Source organism: Macaca thibetana, chromosome 12, assembly GCF_024542745.1.
Source record: "Macaca thibetana thibetana isolate TM-01 chromosome 12, ASM2454274v1, whole genome shotgun sequence".
Taxonomy (NCBI): Eukaryota; Metazoa; Chordata; class Mammalia; order Primates; family Cercopithecidae; genus Macaca; species Macaca thibetana.
The window spans coordinates 32,831,617-32,854,790 of record NC_065589.1 but is presented as its reverse complement, the minus strand read 5'-3'; the positions used below and the strand labels follow the sequence as shown (position 1 = coordinate 32,854,790).

Below are 23,174 nucleotides of genomic sequence, written 5' to 3'. Positions count from 1 at the left end.
CCTTGCCCCCCCAAAGTTCTGGGATTACAGGCGTGAGCCACCGCACCTGGCCTGGGTTTTGTTTTGTTCCATTTTCTATGTATCCTGAGTCAACCTACTCTGTATTAATGTTAGAACTTTAAACATCACTTAAAAACATCACTTAGGCTAGTCGTGGCTCTTCGTTCTTCCACATGAATTTTATAATTAGCTTATCAGAGTCCATGAAAAATCCTTTGATTTATTCTTGGAATTGCCTTGAGTCCACGGATATTTAGAGATGATTGAAATTCAGATCTGAAATGATTATTCAAAAGTTCTATTTCTTCCTGAGACAGTTTAAGTAATTTTAATTTTTTCAGTAGTTTATCAATTTAACCTATATTTTAAGGTTTGTTGGCATAAAATTAATTAGAATACATTCTTATTAGTTCTAATCCTTGCAGTATCTATAGTTATGTATTTTTATTTCTAAAATTGTTTCCAGTTTTTTTAACAAGATGTACCAGTCATTTGTCTATTTCATTATTCTTTTTTAGTCTTTCTATTGTATGTTTGTTCTCTAATTTATTAATGCTTGCTCTTATTATTTTCTCTCATGCTTTGGGCTAATTGCATTATTCTTTGGTTAAGTTGATTACTTAGTTCATTGATATTCTTTTCTCTGTTGTAAACTAAGAACTTAGCTATTAATTTTCCTCTAAGTACTACTTTAACTGCATACCATAAATTTTGATAAGCAGTATTTTTGTTTTAATTTACTTTTAAGTATTTTCTAATTTCTTTAATTATTTTTTTTGACTCATAGGTATCTAGATATGTGTGTGTTTTAATTTATAAAATCCAGGGTTTTGTTATAAATCAATTTGTGTTATTAATTTCTAAGTTATTGATTCTTTAGAACTAACTTAGACTTCCTTTATGACCTAGAATATTATCAGTTTTTATAAATGTTCCATGTGTTGTCAAAAAGAATTTGTATTCTCCAGTTGTAGAACACAGTAATTGATATACATATGGTCAAACTTGTTAATTGGGTTATTTGAATCTATATCCTTATTGTTTTCTCACTGTTTGATCTGTCAATTACTGTTAGTTGTGTTGAAATCCCTCACAATGATGGCAAATACGTTCATTTACATTTACAGTGATGACATTTTTTGTTTTATTTATATGGAAGCAAACAGATCTAGAAATATGACAAGTTTCTAATGATTTGAACCTTTTATTATCATCAAGTGGCATGCTGATTTTTAGTAATACTTTCTACCTTAAGATATGTTTTTCTACAATGGTAATATAGCTACAACAATTTCATTAGGTTAGTATTGGCCGGGCATGTCTTTTTGTCAATCCTTTACTTTCAACTTTTCTGTTTGTTACTTAGATGTATGTCTTATTAAAAGGAAGTATTTGGGCTCGCCATGGTGGCTCACACCTGTAAGCACGGCACTTTGGGAGGCCAAGGTGGGCAGATCACTTGAGATCAGGAGTTTAAGACGAGCCTGGCCAACATGGCGAAACCCCGTCTCTACTAAAAATACAAAAATTAGCCATGTGTGGTGGCACATGCCTGTAATCCCAGCTTCTTGGGAGGCAGAGGCACAAGAATAGTTGAACCCAGGAAACAGAGGTTGCAGTGAGCCCAGATCACAAAACTGCACTCCAATCTGGGCCACAGAATGAAACCCTGTTTCCAAAAAAGAAAGAAAGAAAGTTTATATTGAATTTTGTTCACCATTTAAACAATTTTTTTTCCAGAAAATTTAGTCTATTTGTACAGATTGTGATTCCTGATACATTTAGATTCACTTCTGTCATTTTTGCTTATTTATTGTACTTTTTGTTATTTCATTGTGTGTGTGTGTGTGTTTGTTTCAATTTCATGCCTTCTTTTAGATTGTGTTAGGGTTTATTTCTCTTGCTTTGGTATAGTTTCACATTTTAAAAGTTATTTTCCTTTACTAGTTTGTAGATTATTATATTCCTTTTGTGTTTATAGAAATCACATACATATTTAACTAAAAGTCTAAAATCAACGAATTTCTTTTTTTAATTTTTTTCTTAAAAAAAGGGATACATGTGCAGAACGTACAGGTGTGTTACATAGGTGTATGTGTGCCATGGTGGTTTGCTGCACCTATTGGCTCATCCTCTAAGTTTCCTCCCCTCACCCCCCATCCCCCAACAGGCTCTGGTGTGTGCTGCTTACCTCTCTGTGCCCATGTGTCTTCATTGTTCAACTCCCACTTATAAGTGAGAACATGCAATGTTTGATTATCTGTTCCTGTGTTAGTTTGCTGAGGATGATGGCTTCCAGCTTCATCCATATACCTGCAAAGGACATTATCTCATTTTTTATGGCTACATACTATTCCGTGGTGTATATGTACCACATTTTCTTTATCCAATCTATCAGTGATGGGCATTTGGGTTGGTTCCATGTCTTTGCTATTGTAAATAGTGCTGCAATAAATATATGTGTGCATGTGTCTTTATAGTAGAATGATTTATATTCCTTTGGGTATATACCCAGTAACGTGAATCCTGGGTCAAATGACATTTCTGGTTCTAGATCCTTGAGGAATCGCCATACTGTCTTCCACAATGGTTGAACTAATTTACATTCCCATCAATAGTGTAAAAGTGTTCCTATTTCTCCACAGCCTTGCCAGCATCTATTGTTTTCTGACTTTTTAATAATCTCCACTCTGACCAGCATGAGATGATATCTCATTGTGGTTTTGATTTGCATTTCTCTGATGATCAGTGATGTTGAGCTTTATTTCATGTTTGTTGCCTGTACAGTGTCTCCTTTTGAGAAGTGTTCATATCGTTTTCTCACTTTTTGATGGGGTTGTTTTTTTTCCTGTAAATTTGTTTAAGTTCCTTGTAAATTCTGGAAATTAGACCTTTGTCAACTGAGTAGATTGCAAAAGTTTTCTCCCATTCTGTAGGTGGCTTGTTCACTCTCACGATAGTTTCTTTTGCTGTGCAGAAGCTCTTTAGTTTAATTAGATCCCATTTGTTGATTTTTGCTTTCGTTGCAATTGCTTTTGGCATTTTTGTCATGAAGTATTTTTTTGTCATGAAGCCTGTGTCCTGAATGGTATTGCCTAGGTTTTCTTCTAGAGTTTTTATGGTTTGGGGTTTTACATTTAAGTCTTTAATCCATCTTGAATTAATTTTTGTGTAAGGTGTAAGGAAGGGGTCCAGTTTCAGTTTTCTGCATATGGCTAGCCAGTTTTCCCAGCACCATTTACTGAATAGGAAATCCTTTACCTATTGCTTGTTTTCAGCAGGTTTGTCGAAGATTATATGGTTGTAGATGTGTGTTGTTATTTCCGAGGTCTCTGTTCTGCTCCATTGGTCTATAAGTCTATTTTCGTACCAGTACCATGCTGTTTTGGTTATTGTAGCTTTGTAGTTTGAAGTCAGTCAGCCTTGTAGTTTGAAGTCAGGTAGCATGATGCCTCCAGTTTTGTTCTTTTTGCTTAGGATTGTCTTGGCTGTATGGGGTCTCCTTTGATTCCATATAAAATTTAGAATAGTTTTTTCTAATTCTGTGAAGAATGTCAATGGTCATTTGATGGGAATAGCACTGAATCTATAAATCATTTTGGTCAGTATGGCCATTTTCACGACATTGATTCTTCCTGTCCATGAGGATAGACTGTTTTTCTATTTGTTTGTGTCCTTTCTTACTTCCTGGAGCAGTGGTTTGTAGTTCTCCTTGAAGAGGTTCTTCACATCCCTTGTTAGCTATATTCCTAGGTATTTTATTCTCTTTGTAATGATTGTGAATGGGAGTTCATTCATGATTTGGCTCTCTGCTTGTCTATCATTGCTGTAAAGGAATGTTTGTGATTTTTGCACATTGATTTTCTATCCTGAGACTTAACTGAAATAGCTTATCAGTTTAAGGAGTTTTGGTGCTGAGTTGATGGTGTTTTCTATATATAAAATCATGTTGTCAAACAAAGACAAGTTGACTTCCTCTTTTCCTATTTTAATACCCCTTATTTCTTTATTTGCCTGATTGCCCTGGCCAGAACTTCTGTGTTGGCTAGGAGTGGTGAGAGAGGGCATCCCTGTCTTGTACTGGTTTTCAAAGGGAATGCTTCCAGCTTTTGCCCATTAAATATGACGTTGGCTGTGGGTTTGTCATCGATAGCTCTTATTATTTTGAGATATGTTCCATCAATACCTCGTTTATTGAGAGTTTCTAACATAAAGGGATGATGAATTTTATCAAAGGCCTTTTCTGCACCTATTGAGATAATCATGTGGTTTTGGTCTTTGGTTCTGCTTATGTGATGGATTACATTTATTGATTTGTGTATGTTTAACCAGCCTTGCATCCCAGGGATGAAGCAGACTTGATCGTGATGGATAAGTTTTTTGATGTGCTGCTCGATTTGGTTTGCTAGTATTTTATTGAGGATTTTCGCACTGATGTTCATCAGGCACATTCTTTTTATATTGTCTCTTCCAGGTTTTGGCATCAGGATGATTCTGGCTTTATAAAATGAGTTAGGGAGAAGTCCCTCCTTCTCAGTTTTTTGGAATAGTTTCAGAAGAAATGGTACCAGCTCCTCTTTGTATTTCTGGTAGAATTCAGCTGTGAATCCAACTGGTCCTGGGCTTTTTTTGGTTGGTAGGCTATTAATACTGCCACAATTTCAGAACTTGTTATCGTTCTATACAGGGATTCAACTTCTTCCTGGTTTAGTCTTGGGAGGGCGTATACATCCAGGAATGTATCTGTTTCTTCTAGATTTTCTAGTTTATTTGCATGGAGGGGTTTATAGTATTCTCTGATGGTAGTTTGTATTTCTGTGGGGTCAGTGGTGATATCCCCTTTATCATTTTTTATTGTGTCTATTTGATTCTTCTGTCTTCTTCTTCTTTATTAGTCTAGCCAGTGGTCTATTTTGCTTATTTTTTCAAAACACCAGCTTCTGGATTCATTGATTTTTTTGGAGCATTTTTTGTGTCTTTATCTCCTTCAATTCTTCTCTGTTCTTACTTATTTCTTGTCTTCTCCTAACTTTTGGATTAGTTTCTTCTTGTCTCTCTAACTCTTTTAATTGTGATGTTAAAGTGTTGATTTGAGATCTTCCTAGCTTTCTGATGTAGGCATTTAGTGCTATAAATTTCCCTCTTAACACTGCTTTAGCTGTGTCCCAGAGATTCTGGTACATCATCTCTTTGTTCTTGTTGGTTTCAAAGAAACTCTTGCTGTGTGGTGCTGAGAAGAATGTATATTCTGTTAATTTGGGATGGAGAGTTCTGTAGATGTCTATTAGGTCTGCTTGGCCCAGACCTGAGTTCAAGTCCTGAATATCCTTGTTAATTTTCTGTCTCATTGATCTGTCTAATATTGACAGTGTTGTGTTAAAGTCTCCCACTATTATTGTTTGGGAGTCTAAGTCTCTTTGTAGATCTCTAAGAACTTGTTTTATGAATCAGACACCTGGAAACATTATCAATCTAAGAACATTTTTTAAAATTATTTTTGGGGGTTGGGGGGCATGGAATTAGCCCATTCCTGGTGCGCCAAACTTGTACGAGAATGTGGGATTTTGTTAAGCATTCTCATAAAAGACTTTTTCCTTTTATTCCCCTCCTCTGTCCTACCCAGAGCCAAACCTTGTCAGGCAAACCAACTTCTTTGGGGCAGATTTTTTTCTTATTCATCCACTGCGGGTGGATCCTGGCTTTATGTCAGATGAGTATATGATCTGACCACCAACCCACTTGTGCCAATTTTTAACTTGTGGCCCATTGGAAACCCATCTGGTCTCTCTACAGTCAGCAGAAACCTTCAGGACAAATATTTCTATCTAGTTTATCCCTACTCCCACCTCCAGAATTGCACTTTCTTGTAATTTCTACTTTCCAGTTGTCTTCAATCTCACTTTAGAAATAAAAGCAAAATAAAAATAGACATTTTTTGATATTTTACCCACCATTTCAGGTGTTCTAAATCAAATGAATTCTTCACTCTTAATTCATCATATTGTCAGAAACAGAAGTCCTCATTTGGTTTTTAAAATACCCAAAATATTAGCATGATCTGAGTAAGTGCTAAAATGACTAGCCTTCCAGACCTTGTGCTAACCTATAATGTTGATCTTCGGCCTACCCACAGCTACTGTAGAAATGGGCAGGGAAGGAGGCAGCCTGTTAGCTAGCGAGTCAGTTATTTATTGATCCAAGTCAGGCAGAGAATTAAATGCAAACTAAGTAATAAATACTGACTCAGAAGTATATGTCCCCTAGTAAAGAACTTTCCAATGCTTACTAAGACCCAAAATAACTGCTTATTCCCATTGGTTGTAGATAAACAGGTATCCTGCACCAGCAACAGCTTTATATTTTATTTTGTAAGGCAATAAAAAAAATATGTAATTCCCTAGGGGCCCACGTAAAATATTTAGTCTTTAAAAACAGTTTCTATCCAGTGTTATATGAGTTTTCAGGATCAGTCAAGGTTTCTTTGCACATCATAAGCTTAGATATAGTTCTCCAGGGAAAGGAATGTATTGCAATTATAAGCTTCAATTAACCATCATATCTTGGCAACAATATTTTTTAGGTCCCCAGGCAAAATAAAGCACAGCTGCCGAAATTAGTGTCTCAATTCTCTGCCTCACTTTCATAAAGGAAGTATTTAATATACATAATGATCTTATAAAATTCAAGGAAAAAAAATGGCAAAGAAGTCGAGGAAAGTAGCCAGACTCCTGACGTTTTCTAGCTGTAGACTGTTAGAGACCCCCCATGCTGTGCATTGACATTCATTAACTTTTTGTAATTTCAACTGGACAAGCCTGTAACCCATGCAGAGAACACCTCATACAAGATTGAACTATATGAAATTGCTGATATGACTATTTCTGACCTTCAAATTTAGAAATTTCATAGGTTCAATCTAATATTTTGCCTTCTCAGTTAAAATCGATTCTTGCTTGTCTGGAAACTACAAAGTTATAATATAATGGAATAGAAGCCTCTCTGTGACATTATGGAGCATAAAAAGGGATCTGGGCAGACATGTTAATAAGAAAGAAGAAATTTAAATATGCTTACTTTTCTTTTAGGACCACCAGCAAATTCTCTGTGGTATTCCAATGGTGACAAATTTTGTTTAGATGTTCACCTGTAACTGTGCCTCTGATACTCTGTGGTTCTTTTCAGCTATGCAGCATTCTTCCGATTCATTTTTCTCCATTTGTGCTGTTTTTCTCTGTGATGTGAATCCATCCCTATCCATTATGTCATGCCTCCATCTTTTGCTGCTTCTTCAGATTGCACTGAGCCATAAGAGGTAAGCTCCATCAAAAGAGGGAAAATTGACTTTCCTTTATGCTCAGGAGGAATCCTTTGTCCAAGGTATTCCATAACCCTACCCCTGAAATCAATACTTTCTAAACTACATTTTAAAAGGAACTGAATGAAAACGATTCCACATAGCCACACTCACACCAGAATTCCTTGAATGCTGTTGCACACACATTGCAAACTCAGCAAACTTAATTAGCTGCTGCTGACTAATGATCTTGGACATCAGTACCCTTGGCTTTGAACCTTAGCATCACCCTCAATTTTCAGTATAGTAATATATATACTAAAATACCCCATAAATTAGTATTATTTACTGCCATCTTGAATATAGAATTTCTAAGACTGACATCATCCACTAGGCTAATAATGATTATAATAAAAAGGCAATATTTGAATGACTCTATGTCATCTTCCTTGATGCAAACAGTGACATTTCCAAACATTAATGGATTTGGCTATTTACATGCATAAAATTCATCAGACAATAACCAACCTCCCCCTTAATATTTTACCATATAGTTAATGAGAATTATTTTTATATTGATATCAATTTCATTTCCAAACTTGGATTCGAATTTCCCACAGCCTGTAACTCATAATATCTCAGTTTTATCATGAGAAGTTTTTGAGAGCAGGAGAAATGAAGTTGGTTTAGATTCAAAAATGCCTTGGGCTTCTTAAGCAGCTAAAATAATTTTTAAGTAATATTTTTTAAGAATTATTTTATCTAAAGTAGGCAAACTAATCTATATAGGAAGCCTCACATATCACTATTTAGATTGTTCATTCATCTATTGTTAATCCTCTCAGTTGCCATCTAACACTTAGAGGCAATAAAATGATCCTCTACCCCATACATGTGGTCCACGTTAAGTTTCACCCTTGTTAATCCTGAAGGAGCCAGGGTTCACAATATAATGCTATTTTAGCAGTGTTACTTATGTCTTCCTGTCATTAAGCTTTGAATCCACATTGCTTTATATTGGGAATGTGTCATATTGTGACAGGCTAAGAATAAATTTGCATCACTTGCCTGACCTCTAAACTGACATTCTGTTTTAGAGACAAATGTTCCAACCTTTTCCAGACACAGATTTGCATATCTGAACTGTTTAGTGAAATGAATACTTAATACAAGAAAGAATATAGATATTTAGTCTATATGGTATGGCACTGCAATACTATTGGGTTTAATGCAGAAGGTCATCTGACTCCTTGCAATCTCAAGTTTTTCTATCCCTGTGACCTGCTTCCTAGTCTTGATCCCATGCAGTTGATGAGATAGACTCTCATCATTAGTATCCAGCTTTTGTTAAGGATAAATTCTCACCATTAGTGTTCATCTTGCATTCTGTCTTTCACATAGGTTAATTTTTCATGTTGTGGTAATACATAATATTCTTTGTAAAATTAAGTACCTACATAAATATATTTTCATTGTAATTTTTGATGGCTGCATTTAAGACATATACAATGAAGAAAGGCTTAAGGAACTAACTTACTTGAATCATCCAGTGTGTTTGGGATACTTTGGTACCCAAAAATGTAAAGTAACCAGCTCTGCCTGACCAGGGAAGGGATTTAAGAAGGCTTCTCAGAGGAGGTAACTAACTGAATCCTGAATCTTAAAAATGGGAATTTTCTGGGTAGAAAAGGAGTTTCAAGGCTCTGCAAGCCATGAGACAACATATGGAATGGTAGAAGATGTCATATCTGGGAGACAGCAACTAAGTTGAATAATTGGATCATAAAGCACTTGGGATGGGCATAGAAAAGGAGATGACCCAAATCACAAAGCTTGGATATCTTTGTTTTATGGTTGAGTATGGAGCCTGTAATAGATCTCAAATGGGGAAATGATATGTTTATATATTTATGTTTTAGAAAACAATAGTACATGGAACTAATGTCCCACTTTAAATATTAATAGTTAATTTCTACTTGCACTCTAGAAATTATCTTTTACTAAGATTTATGGGAGTATAAATTAAGACAATGTAAATGCCAAAGAGAAACTGGCATAGGACTGGCATCAGTGAGACTTGGGTTGAATCCTATGTTCCTATATTCACCCCTTTCATGCTATATGATAGTGAAAAATTATACCTCATTTTAAAAAATCTTAAATGAGGGACATTATTTATAGATCACAGGGATGTTATATATTATAATTCTAAAAGTTAACTGACATGTAATTGACACTCTATATTAGCCTCTATTTTAACTTTATGGATTGATACATTGCTTACAATGGTTATTAAAAATTATTTCAGTTTGAAAATCTGTGGTTACTGAGTAACCCTAAAATGAAAAATAATATTGTGATATATTTTTTAAAAAACTGACACAAGTCAAAATACACATGAATAGTTGATACATATTTTCTTATGATCTATTGACCTTCTATGGAAAACTTCTCATTACTTCTTTCCTTAACTTTAAAAAAAAAAAACTTTCAAAGATTTCAGTAGAGTATTTGATTCTTACCAGATTCTGGATATCAACTAAAAGATGGTTCTTCTTTTTTCCTTTTTTTTTTTTCAAGCACATCGTGACATGACAAGGTGGAGTGATATTTTTCTGAAGAAATGCTGTATCATTTATCAATTAATCTCCTCTTTATCAAATATTTTCAATGAAAACCATGCCTATTTAAGTATAATCCAGTCAGTTATTTATGACAAAAGAAAAAAAAAAGACTAACTCAACAAGATTGAGCTTCCTTTTCTTTTTTGTTTTTTGAGATGGAGCCTCACTCTGTCTACCAGGCTGGAGTGCAGTGGCATGATCTTGGCTAACCGCAACTTCCACCTCCCGGGTTCAAGCCTCAGCCTCCTGAGTAGCTGGGACTACAGGTGCACTCCACCACGCCTGGCTAATTTTTTGTATTTTTAGTAGAGATGAGGTTTCATCATGTTGGCCAGGCTGGTCTTGAACTCCCTTTTTTTAATAGCCAAAATGTGCAGAAGCAATTTTACCTCTTTGGAACATACGGATGGTTATAGACAAAAGACTATTGCTGGTACAAAATTACTTCTGACGCTCTTGGTTAAAATAAGACTAATTCTAGAAATGGAATATTTGTTTGCTTCATGTAAAATTTTAGGGTTCAAAAAAAGATTCATATTTAAGACCTCACTAAAAGCTCTTTCACTCTACACTCAAATCGCTGCCACCCTTAAATATACAAAGTTGGAGACATGTAATTACTTGAGATTCTTGAGAAGAACGAGAAAGCAACACAGAAACCTACTTAAAATGTCTAATTCTTCAAGATCCACGTTTTCTTTGGGGATTTTACTTTCCAGATTTCTCACTACTGTCTTGGCTGTACAGACACAACCCTAGGAAATATGGTCAAACTAAATCAAAACATGAAGAGGAAAATAAACTAAAAGTACACAGTCATTCCCTTTAAGACCAATTTAAAGTTATTGTTCATTAATCCCACATTATTCTTTCCTGAACAACCCTACTCAGGAAGCACCTGTGGTGGCCAGAGCAGCCTTGTTCCTGGAATGTGCTCGTTTTGTTCACCGCTGCAATCGTGGCAACTGGCCAGAGTGGATGAAAGGGCACCATGTAAACATCACCAAGAAAGGCCTTTCCCGGGGACGCTCTCCCATTGTGGGCAACAAGCGAAACCAGAAGCTGCAGTGGAATGCGGCCAAGCTCTTCTACCAATGGGGAGACGTGAGCTTTCGGTTTTCTTCTATAACAATTAGGATGCTTGAGTGAAGTGGAGTCATTTTTTGATTGATTGTGTTGGTTTTGAAGACAATTTGTTGAGTGTTTGATATGTACCAGGTACTGAAGGGAACCCTTTGGGGGAAAAATAAACAACTCATTTAATCGTCCCAATAAATCTATGAGGTCAGAAATTACTCTCTCTGTTTCACAGTTAAGAAAACTGAAGTTTATACAGGTCAAGCGCCCTACCAAAGTTTACATATATATTAATAGTAAGTAGAGGAACCAATATTCCATCTCCCAGATTAGATTTCAACGCCTTGCTTCTAATTGCTGTATTCATCAAGAATTGTCTTTTTGATAGTTGTTGTTATAATTGTAAAATACACCCTTATTTCAGATTCTATTCTAATTTATGTTTTGTAGGACATGATTTTTTCTTTTTTTTTAAAATTTATTTATTATTATTATACTTTAAGTTGTAGGGTACATGTGCATAACGTGCAGGTTTGTTACATATGTATACTTGTGCCATGTTGGTGTGCTGCACCCATCAACTCGTCATTTACATCAGGTATAACTCCCAATGCAATCCCTCCCCCCTCCCCCCTCCCCATGATAGGCCCCGGTGTGTGATGTTCCCCTTCCTGAGTCCAAGTGATCTCATTGTTCAGTTCCCACCTATGAGTGAGAACATGCGGTGTTTGGTTTTCTGTTCTTGTGATAGTTTGCTAAGAATGATGGTTTCCAGCTGCATCCATGTCCCTACAAAGGACACAAATTCATCCTTTTTTATGGCTGCATAGTATTCCATGGTGTATATGTGCCACATTTTCTTAATCCAATCTGTCACTGATGGACATTTGGGTTGATTCCAAGTCTTTGCTATTGTGAATAGTGCTGCAATAAACATACGTGTGCATGTGTCTTTATAGCAGCATAATTTATAATCCTTTGGGTATATACCCAGTAATGGGATGGCTGGGTCATATGGTACGACATGATTTTTTCTAATTTCTTAATGAAATTTTCTCTTTTGTTGATGTGCCTCCTTTAAGTTGCCTGAAAGCCTTTGGAAATTGCACACACACATACACACATATGTATGTATGCATATGAGTAAGTGAATAAATTTAAAAGTGAATGAATGAAACTTCTTTAGGAATTCTAACAAAATGGACCCTTAAAATAACTCCAACTTCTTTACCATAGAAGGAAAAAAGGTGAAGAATAAAAAGAAATTCAAGAGGACCAAGTTGTTTCTGTTAATTTTAGACAGAGCTGAACATAAACATACATAAAGAGGTTCCATATATTCCTCTTTTCTTAAAGATTACTTGGAATAACTATTATAATTTCTGTTAATAATTCAGCTGAATGTGTCTACCAATGTGCTTACCAACTAAGGGTATTCTTCCTCCAGTTTTACCCACATCTTTTTTGTGAAGTGCCTGAGTTATTCAAAAGGCATGAATTGTATTCAGTATATGTGCAGTCTTTCTACAAGTGTATCAGTCTTTACTTCATTTGCTGTTCTTTGGGTTTTCTTATAAAGACATCCTGTTTAATTTTCTATATAAAGACATCCTGTTTAAAAGGATACATGAGTATGTGTGTGTGTGTGTGTATTTATATGTACATATGATACAATGGAGTAGAACACTTTATTAATGCTAATGTCGATGATCAAGACTTAGCACTGCCCTTTTCAGGCTTCTATTGCACATTATATATATGAGAAGACACAGTTTCTCCTATGTAATATCTGTTTTTGTAAATAATTGAGCTAAGTTATTATGTGATTCCATTGTACTTATCCTGCATTTAATTATATTTGGTTTTAACAGCACAAGAGTTTATACAAGTCAAGCAGTGTCAATGAAATGCATATCATGAGATACATAGAGACACCAATAATCTCTTTAATGTGGAGAGATGTTTCAGCCCCTCATTTATTACGTATCTCATTCAAGGAAGGTCTTATTGAAAGGCTTCTCTGAAACAACAGTCACAATTGATAATCCCATTGGCTTCCTTCAGGAGGGGAAAACCATGAAGTGCTGCGCATTTGAGAGTTTCAGGTTTATAGGGAGATTGTGACCGAGAGATTTCACAAACAGGTGTTTTCAGGAGAAGTGTCTTCTGACTTTCTTGCAGCATTTGACACTGCCAACTGCACATATCTTTGTCTTTTTGAAACCATTATGCTCCAGAGTTTCCTTGCATCTCTGTGCCTAATTCTCTGTGTCCTTTCCTAGTCCTCTGCCTCCTCCCTCCTCATAAACAGATATTCTCCAGGATTTCTCTTAATTTCTTCCTATATAACTTACTTTAGGGTTACATTTATTTTTATATTTCCAACTATAACCCGTAAGTACAGACTTCCCTAACCATAGCAATTTTCAGATCCCAGGCCCACATTGCCAGCTGCACTTTGGAAACATTCAGTTAATATACTAGAACTCAATCTTCCAAAATAAAACCCTTCTCCTCAAGTAAACACATTGCCACCTACAACCCTTCTGAGCTTTCTATTCTTATTGACACCACCGTCATCTGAGATGCCAACCTTTGAGCATATCCCCATCTCCTCCCCTATTGATCCCACCTCTTCCGTGTCACTGAAGCCCCTTAGGTCTGATTCCATGACTTCTCATCTGGATGATTAAACTTTTTTCCTATTTGGTCTTCTCCTCACAGTCTCCTCTCATTTAATGCATCCTACACAATCTCAGTGAAAAGTTCTTCCTATCGCCCAGCCCACCCAAGATATGACATTCATTCTGATCTCCCAGCCTCCAGACTTGCCACCTCTAATTCATTCTCCAAACTGCTCTCAGAGTGATTAGGCTACAATGCAAATTATAGTGTGTTTCTGATTCACTTAAAATGTTTTCAGTGGCCCTCCTTTTCCCTCAGAATAAAACCCAAACTGCTTAGCCTGGTATCACTGCCCTCTCCATGACCTTCACTCAAACCATTCCAAGATTATGGGTGATGAACTCAAATGAGTCAATGTACCCAAAGAATATGTATTTAAATACTTTCCTCCTACTATATGTTCAATAATAATAGGTTCTGACATGAATTTTTGAAAGCAGAGTCCATACTTGTCTCAGCATTCCTGGGCAGCTAGTACAATGTCCCTGGAATGAGAGATCAGGTTACTTCCCCCACTCAGAAACTACCTTTCATCCTTCTCAAGAATGTAAAATGAAGTTCAACTTCAAGAACTGTAGGATCTGATCCAAATCTACCTTTTCAGCCTTCCTGTACGTTATTTCCTGCTTCAAAATTGAACTTCAATTCAGTGGCCCCTCTGGCAGTCTCTGAGCACATGGTGCATTTCCATGAACATAAATCTTTCAGGACCGTCTCCTCGAATGTCTACTCTCCCCATTCTCCATCAGTCAAAACACCAATTTGTCAAAGTCTACAAACTTTGAGACCTTCTGTGAGATTTTCTGTGGTTCTCTGAACTAAATTTTATCTTTATTTCTTTATTTTTTTAATTTCAATGACTTTTGGGGTACAAGCAGTTTTTGACCACATAGATGGATTAATTTTACAGCGGTGAATTCTGATATTTTAATGCATCCATCACCCGAGTAGTGCATGTTGTACCCAAAATGTAGTTTTCCAGTCCCACAGCTCCGCGACCCTCTCCCTCTCTGATATGAATTTAATCTATCTTATGAGCTAATAAAGTGTTTCCAGTCTCTTTAGCCACTTAATTAGTTGTTTTGTTATGTTATTACATCCCTCAATAGACTGTAAGCTCATTGAGAGAAAGAAAGAAAGAACACAGGCATAGATAATCAGACATCCTATGTTTGAATCCTGCTGAGCGACCTTGGGCAAACCTCCCAGCCCTTCTAGCCTTCCTATTTGCCAAATAGGAATCTTTCTTATGTGGGCTTATAATTTACCAGGGCACATTAAACAAAGGTACTAATGTACTCTAACAACTTACTCAACTTTATGTTGTATTTAATACCTAACAAATTACCTCACTTAATAAATATTTGATGAATGAAGGAAGAGACGAAAAAACATAGCCCTGAGGCATTATTCTAGCTTTGGATGAGAAATAGAGATATAAATTATTATTTAGACATACAGTATTATACCAGACAAGTTCATTTTTTGAGCAGCCCTTTAAGCTTTATAAACTGTGGATTTAATTTAAGTTGCTTAGTTACAACATCCTGGAATGGTCAATGTAGACATTTTTCCCCTTTGAGTCTCGCTATTTAGTTTGTTGGCTCCATTCCAGACTCATAATTGCATGTCTCCTCCTTAACAGAGGATCTCCAAAATAGCAGCACCAGGATAAGGCTTTTTGGTGTGGTGGTGGTTTTGTTTTTACAATTTGTTTTGTTTGCTTAAAACTTACCCAGTTAGCAGCTAAAATTTTAGAATCCCACATACTGCTTTCTATACTGCTTTCTCCTTGGTATGGTTTTTGCTTCCTGGTTTTTAGCTCCTCACTTAATTCCAGAGTTTAGGGAGACTTTTTGTTTCCAGATATCTACAACATTCAAAAATGTCTTTTCATTTAAAGAGTTATGAGCATAATCTTCACTTAGAGAGCTTGAGCATGTTTGTTTTCAGTAGTAAGTGTATTTTCTTACTTGCTGAGAATTTAGTAACTTTTCTAAATATTTGCAAAGTATGATACAGAAAGAAAGAAGAAAGTTAGCTGGAATTTTGCTCTTACTTAAACAGAGAGTGTCCAAACTGTCAAACCCCAAGTTCAGTGATCTGTTTAACTTTTTCTCTCTCACTCCTGAGCCTGTGTCTCTTCCATTGTTGCATGCAGTGTATAATTGGAAATAAAATAAATTAGATAGAAATAGTGTTTTTTGTCTCTTCTTGTGGAAAATTCCTTTGATAAACCAGACAGTAGTGCCTGATGATTCAATAACAGATAGCAAGGATGTTAGTTCTAAGAATACCATGTAAAAACCAATCTTGTCCATGTGCTGAGTTATTAAGAGTCATATTTCTAATGTTGTTGGGCAGTCTACCAAAAGAAAACTTAGCATTTCTTATTAATTCATAGAGTATTATGGAAAGAGGAACAAAGTCTATAAAAGAAGCCAATAAGTACATATATAATGACATATAGAAAAAAAAATCAGCAACAGAATTCTGGCCAACTTCTAAACTCATTAGCGTGACAGTGACATTCTCATTAAAAATAGCATAATCAGAAGCACTCTGAGGAACTGTGCGTTCTGATGTTTTACTGCAACAAAATCCTCCATTAAAAGCAACTGTGTACTCCCTTTTATCATATCTATAAAATAAATAACCTTTGAGTAAATGGAAATATTTTCAGAAAAACTTTTGTACAAATATACAAAGGTGTCATCCTAGTTTTTATAAATCTTTAGACTGGATGACCTTGGGGATAGTCATTTCTTCCATATCTGGTTTCCATACTGGCAAATATGGTGGAAACAACACTGTAGCATACAGAAGAGGCTTATGCTGGAAATAATTCTCATTAATTGGTTGCTTATGTCTGCTGTAATGTGAGAGCCTATTTTAGAGTTTGACTTAGTTTGTGCCGTTTCATTGTTTTCCTTCCCATTGTAGGCAATTGGCGTCCGATTGAATGAGCTGTGCCATGGGGAAAGTGAGAGCCCAGCCAACCTTCTGGGTCTCATTTACGATGAGGAGACCAAGAGGAGACTTAGAAAGGAGGATGAGGAGGAAGACTTTTTAGATGACAGTAAGGAGACTCCCTTTACTACAAGAACCCCTGCTTGTAAGAACCTCTGCTTTAGGAGCACTTAATACTTCTCTTTTCTCCTTCATATTCTTACCACCTCCCCATGTCTTCCCACTGCGCCTTATCCCCTTTTCCCTGTGCATGGTGTAAAGCATGTGCATAAAGCCACACAGAGACAAGGCAAGAACCAGAAAGAGAAGACAGACAGGGGCAAGGAGGTGCAGGCAAGATGGAACATTTATTATTTTTCATCTTTGACTCTTGCTATTATACAAATATTGGTATTTGACTTCTCTGAGAAAACATCTCTGAAAGACTACAGTTGCAGAAAATTTACTGTCCTAGAAGAGAGTTTTTCAGGTTTTGTGTTTCTTTTGTGTTTTTTTGTGTGTTTTTGTTGTTGTTGTTGTTGCTCCAGGAAACAAAATCAGACGAAATAAAATTGAATATGATTTTCCAAATCAGTAAAATACTGAAAATTTTAAACAGAGTATATTATAGTATTTAACATGACACACTGAAATATTAAAATATTCAGAGGTTGCTAGAACTATGAATGTCTGCTGTACTGTACCTATTTATTAAATTTGGAACTGAATCTCATCATAGAAAAGTAGAGACAAAAGGATTCCTATTATATCCTTCTTCAACATCATTTTGTGTATACATGTGTTCTATACCATACAAGCTTTTGTGTATATGTACCACTGCCTTTTATGGAATACAAAATTCCAGTTATAGTTAAGGAATTAGTATCTTTATATGGTGAACGTATTGAGATCTCTTCCTTCTGACCTTCCCCTGTGGTTTGAAATTCAAGTTCCCTGACTACATGTTAAGAGTTGTCCTTCATTAGGTGATTCAGACCTACTGCATCATTGCAGTCATGAAATGTAAAAGAATGGATGGAGTGTAACATTAGGCAGGACTGAATAATAATCAAAGAAAACTCTTATGATCTTCCCTTCCACGTTCCTTCCAAAGTGGTTTTTTTTTTGCATTTTTTAAATCATGTTGCCCCTTCTAAGACCTTATCAAATCAGAGCAAATCTTCTTGACGTAGCCATTGACAAAACACCAAATTGTTATGTCAGTCTTTCAGCCTAATAATGAAGGTTGGCCCCAAAAATATCTACAATAGCCTAAACTATCTTAGAATGAGGTTTATCCAGCAATCACAGAACCTAGGGAAGGCCCACCATAAGACCCATCTAGCCAGAGGGCATTCTAAACCACCCTGGAACTTCCAGGGGGGCCTTCAGAACAGAGAGAAGCTGAAGCAACATTAAATGCATGCATCCTTATAGGCCAAAACAACTTGAATCCCCATTAGACTGCATAAGTGTCGTTTACCAGTATGTTATGCCTAGAATATTAGCTTTTTGTTGAGACTAGGTAGAACTCAATCCTTGTTTATTAAAACAGGATATTTAATATGATAGCCATGAAAGAGCCTAGACTAAGACTAAGCTCATTGTCTACAGGACTGGTAAGAAAAGCCTGGATGATAACCTTAGGAGTGAAAAGACAGACCCAAAAGTCTATACTGAATGTCTAGTGTTCAATCATTTTTAAAAAAGTGTTGCATATCCAGACAATATTTAGTCAAATAGCCCCTATAAGACATATATAAGATTGATATGTCTGATTTTTACTTCCACTTTCAAGTCAATACACAGTTCATCTTGCATTTAAAGGCTAATTATGGTGCAAGCAACTTTCGGGCTGGAAATTCTACAGAAGCTTGTCTTTTCCATTCTTGATGAGAGGCAAAGTCCCCAGCAACAAATTAACTCGGGAGAGAAAATGGTTTTCCTGAGAAAACAATAGCTTAAATTCTACAGAAAGACCATAATTTCCACCTATTTTCAAATGAAATCATGAAGTTTGTATTCAATTCAATTAAGAAAGCTTAACATCCAGGAAACATTTTAGAGATACTTTTAGGACTGTTCATATGTAATGGTATTGTGATTGCTTGATGACTTGATTCATTTAAAATAGACAACCATTTCCTTTGTTTTATAAGAGAAGGAATTCTACATGGCTCTGATTTTTTCTGAACACTTAATCAATATATTTCTGCATCATCCTGTGCCATCAGTTGTGATGACACATATTTGAGAACTAATTCTGAGAATTTAAAAAATCACTATGGTGTTACTGTGGCCATTATCTATCTTTAGAGCAAAAACTATTAGTTGGCTTCTAGTGGATACAATGCTTTACTAATTCAAAGGTCAATATTCTTCAGAGCAAAAGAGAATATTTGTACATTTCTAGTATAGCTATGCCTTAATTTGACAGGCTAGCTTGCACAAACTGTATGATATGTGTGATCCAGTAAGTATGTCTTGTCTATGTTGCAGAAACACATTTGAACTAGAGCTGAAACAACTTCACTGCCCTCAGAACAGCAAGACAGACATCCCTCATAAAATGAGCTGGCAGAATTTTTGTAGCTCCAAATCTAGTTCACTGCCATATGCATAGTCTAAATCTGATTGAAGAGCAGCATAGAAATCTTGCGAGATTACCTCCCATTTCTGTTTTCATTAAAAGCTATTCTAGTTTAGTTGGAGCTGCATTTTGTTACTCTACAATGCTTTAAGGAAAATAATTTAGTTCTACTTGTTCGATATTTTAATACTGAAGCACTCTGTAGAATTTGCAAAATGGAGGAAGAGAGATGCTTATGGTAGTGCATAAATCATGCTAAAGGGAATAGGTAAATTGAACTTACATAGATATAGATGAAGTCCTCATATGTAATTGAATGTTGGACATATATAGGTAACATTCTCATATTCAATTTGATTTTACACATGTGTAGCTATGTCCATCAAACTATGCATTTCTGTATTTTTTGTTGATTTGTCTCCTTATGAAAGAACACTTTCATTTCACAGGTACTGTGAACCCCTCTAAATGCGGTTGCCCCTTTGCCTTGAAGATGGCAGCATGTCAGCTTCTTCTGGAGATTACCACCTTCCTGCGAGAGACCTTTTCTTGCCTGCCCAGACCTCGCACTGAGCCTATGGTGGTAAGTTAAAGCATGCATGTTAATAATCAGGTTACTTGGTGAGGCCAGGCGTGTGTCTGGGTTTCCAAGATTCACAGTTTTCTTAAATGTTCCATGGCTAATGTATCACATAATTTTAAAAATTCAACCAAGGGATTTTGAAACATAAAAAGAAATGCTCTTTTCCTCATTACAAATAATAATAACTCCAAAGTTGATCTAGAAATCAGTGAAGGTTGTCCTACTGGATATAGTGTTTCATTGATCATTATCAATTATGCTGGGAATATCTAGGAGCTTTTAGCTTCCTTTACTCTGAAAATATGAGGAGTTTTATGGCTAATATTTTCCAGAACTCACCAATAAATTTTTTATACCAACTGCTCATAAATCTGTATAAAAATTTGCTTCTTAATGAGTGTTCTCATTTAAATTATGGTTGAAAGTACTCCAGTATTTAGTGTCTAAACATCCCCAAACGTACATTGTTATTTCTGTAGCATTTCCTATAGATTATGGATAGACAGAAATAAGACCATGCGTGTGTGTGTGCATGCATGTGTGTGCATGCATATACACTCGTGTGGTGTGTACCATGAGGGCCTGATTTGTTTAACCAATGATATAAATAGAAATACTACGCAAGAACCAGGCGCGTTCACAGAGTGTGTGGCATGGGGCACACCTTGGAGCCAATTTTCCTTCACTCCTAGTTCCCTCAGGGGCACCAAGTTTCCAGTGGTTCGGTCATCACAGGCATCATCCAGCTGGAGCTGAGGAACTGGACTAACTCATTTTTTTCCTTTCTCGGTTCACATAAGACTTATGGCACTCTCCCAGAGCAATCATAACGTAAACAATCTATGTGTTACCATTTAAGCAAATTTTACAATCCACAATCCACCTCCTCTCCTCCTTTTTTTTGAGACAGAGTCTTGCTCTGTCGCCCAGGCATGAGAGCAGTGGTGCGATCTCGGTTCACTGTAAGCTCCGCCTCCCGAGTTCACGCCATTCTCCTGCCTCAGCCTCCCGAGTAGCTGGGACTACAGGCGCCCGCCACCTCGCCCGGCTAAGTTTTTGTACTTTCAGTAGAGACGGGGTTTCATCGTTGGAGCCAGGATGGTCTCGATCTTCTGACCTCGTGATTCGCCTGCCTTGGACTCCCAAAGTGCTGGGATTACAGGCGTGAGCCACCGCGCCCGGCCCCCCATCTTTGTAGCTAGAAACATGGTATCTCTCTCATCTTCCTTTCATAGCCACAGCTTCTGCTGACTGCAGCCTGAAAAGGCTCTCCACTTTTAAGGATTTGTGATTGGGCCCATTTAGCTAGCTCAGAATAATCTCTCAATCTTAAAGTCCTTAGCCTTAATCACATCTACAAAATCCTTGTTGCCGTGTGAGGCAACGTATTCACAGGTGCCAGGGATTAGGGCATCTTTGGGGAGCTATTATTCTGTCGAACACAGTTCCGAGCCTGATTTCTGAGCTACTCTCAGTCTTAAAGTTTATCACTTGTTTGCCTTCTTAGTTTCTATCTTGGGATTCTGAGCTTCTTTAGAGATTTAAAAAAATTCCTTATTTATCCTTCAGTACCTAACACATCCATGCTTGATGCGTGATTTTTAAATAAAAGATAAAGGCCAAAGATACAGCCAAAACTGTGGACAAAGAGTTAGAAGGTAAGGAAGATAGTTGTGGATTTGGATCAAGGCCTATGCTTTTGGAAGGTAAAGCATGTGAGGAAAAGGGGAAAAATACTATGAATTAGGAAATATTTTATTTATTTTTAAAGTCTAGAATAGCTTTGCATGGTCACAATCTAAAATTAGCAGCAGATAAAGGAATCTGGCTGTTTAAGCGCAGTTGCGTATAATTCAAAATGGAGGGAGGCTTGCCGCCAGAGCAATGCAGTGCCGGGGAGATGCCAGCACTCACGTGCTCCTCACTGGCATTTTAGGACTTGGAGAGCTGCAGACTTCGTTTGGATCCCGAGTTGGATCGGCACAGATATGAGAGGAAGATCAGTTTTGCTGGGGTCCTGGACGAGAACGAAGACTCAAAAGATTCTCTCCACAGCAGCAGCCACACTCTCAAATCAGATGCAGGAGTCGAGGAGAAGAAAGGTATGGAAACACAAAGACTCCTTCATGTTTCAGGGTTTCTCATAGGATATTTGCACTGGGGTCTAAACTACAAAATTGTGTCCCCAAATTGTTAACTCCCTACAGTACTGACTGTGTAGGCTTTATGATGGAAAATCATGCTTGTTAAAAGTTGGTCTCGGCAGTCAGAGAAGCCTGGCTTCCAATTCCAGCTCAGAAACTCTCCTTATTCCATTAAAGCTGTAAGATGAACCCTTATTTTATTTACCAATAAGAAAAGAAAAATACTCCCAATTGAACTTTTACATAATACTCTCTTATCACTTAGCTTGTCTTTTATTGTTTTTTTGTTTGTTTTTGAGACACAGTCTCACTCTGTCTCCCAGGCTGGAGTGCAGTGGCACAATCTCGGCTCACTGCAACTTCCGCCTCCTAGGTTCAAGTTATTCACCTGCCTCAGCCTCCCCAGTAGCTGGGATTACAGGTGCCCACCGCCACGTCCGGCTAATTTTTGTATTTTTTTAAATTTTCCTAATATGCTTTTGTTAAAATGTAAAACATAATAAAAAGAGAAAAAATAATATTATATTTCTCAATTATCTTAACATCAATGGCATCCATTCGTACCAAATTCTTGGGGACCATTACTTAATGTAAAACTAATTTGGTAAACAGAATCTCGTTTTAAAAACTACACCTCTGCTAAACACTTGTAGGGCTAATCTCATCAATTAATAAAGCACTAGGCTTATTTAATCATTTTTATGAAACTATGAAGAGAGAAAGAACAGCTACAGTCTTTCTGCATTGCTAAATGCACATTAGAACAAGTTCCATAACCATGCAATAGATCAGATATTAACCAGATGTGAAGGTTTTATATTTGATTTTTTAAATGGGAGACTACCTTATAAGTCTTCTAGTAATATAGTCAGCCTACAGGTTGCTTGTAATTTTTTCAGTAGATAAGAATGACCTAGAAAAGTTATTTATGGAACCATGTTATTTAAGAAAAAAGTGTTACAGCGTTTACAGAATTTCTTTTGGCCTGGCTAAGAATGTTTTCTAGACAGTGGTATTTTAAAAATAGTTCAGTATTTTCCATCTGTACATATAATTTCCATTATAATTAACTTAAATTCACCCACTTGCATGCACATACACACCTTGGCCTAATTTGGTCATGCATGTTTTTGTCCCTCTGTCCGTAAGTCTTTTTTTAATACTTTAAGTTCCGGGATACACTTGCAGAACGTGCAGATTTGTTTCATAGGTATACACGTGCCATGGT

The 23,174-nt window shown here is 36.5% G+C and overlaps 1 protein-coding gene across 16 annotated transcripts in view; it reads left to right on the top strand.

The window, feature by feature from the left end:
• Nucleotides 1-23,174, top strand: part of UNC80 (unc-80 homolog, NALCN channel complex subunit) — a 230,144-nt gene that overhangs the window by 95,725 nt on the left and 111,245 nt on the right. For 11 of the 16 annotated variants that reach the window (XR_007718221.1, XM_050751390.1, XM_050751388.1 and 8 more), the window contains exons 23-26: nt 10,810-11,022; nt 16,624-16,795; nt 19,669-19,802; nt 21,739-21,904. Coding sequence is in view for 15 of the 16 variants with exons in the window: in XM_050751390.1 (XP_050607347.1) it covers nt 10,810-11,022; nt 16,624-16,795; nt 19,669-19,802; nt 21,739-21,904 (685 nt within the window). In the remaining variant the exon portion in view is untranslated. The remainder of the gene's footprint in view (nt 1-10,809; nt 11,023-16,623; nt 16,796-19,668; nt 19,803-21,738; nt 21,905-23,174) is intronic. The other 5 variants (XM_050751391.1, XM_050751395.1, XM_050751394.1 and 2 more) reach the window with 1 other exon arrangement.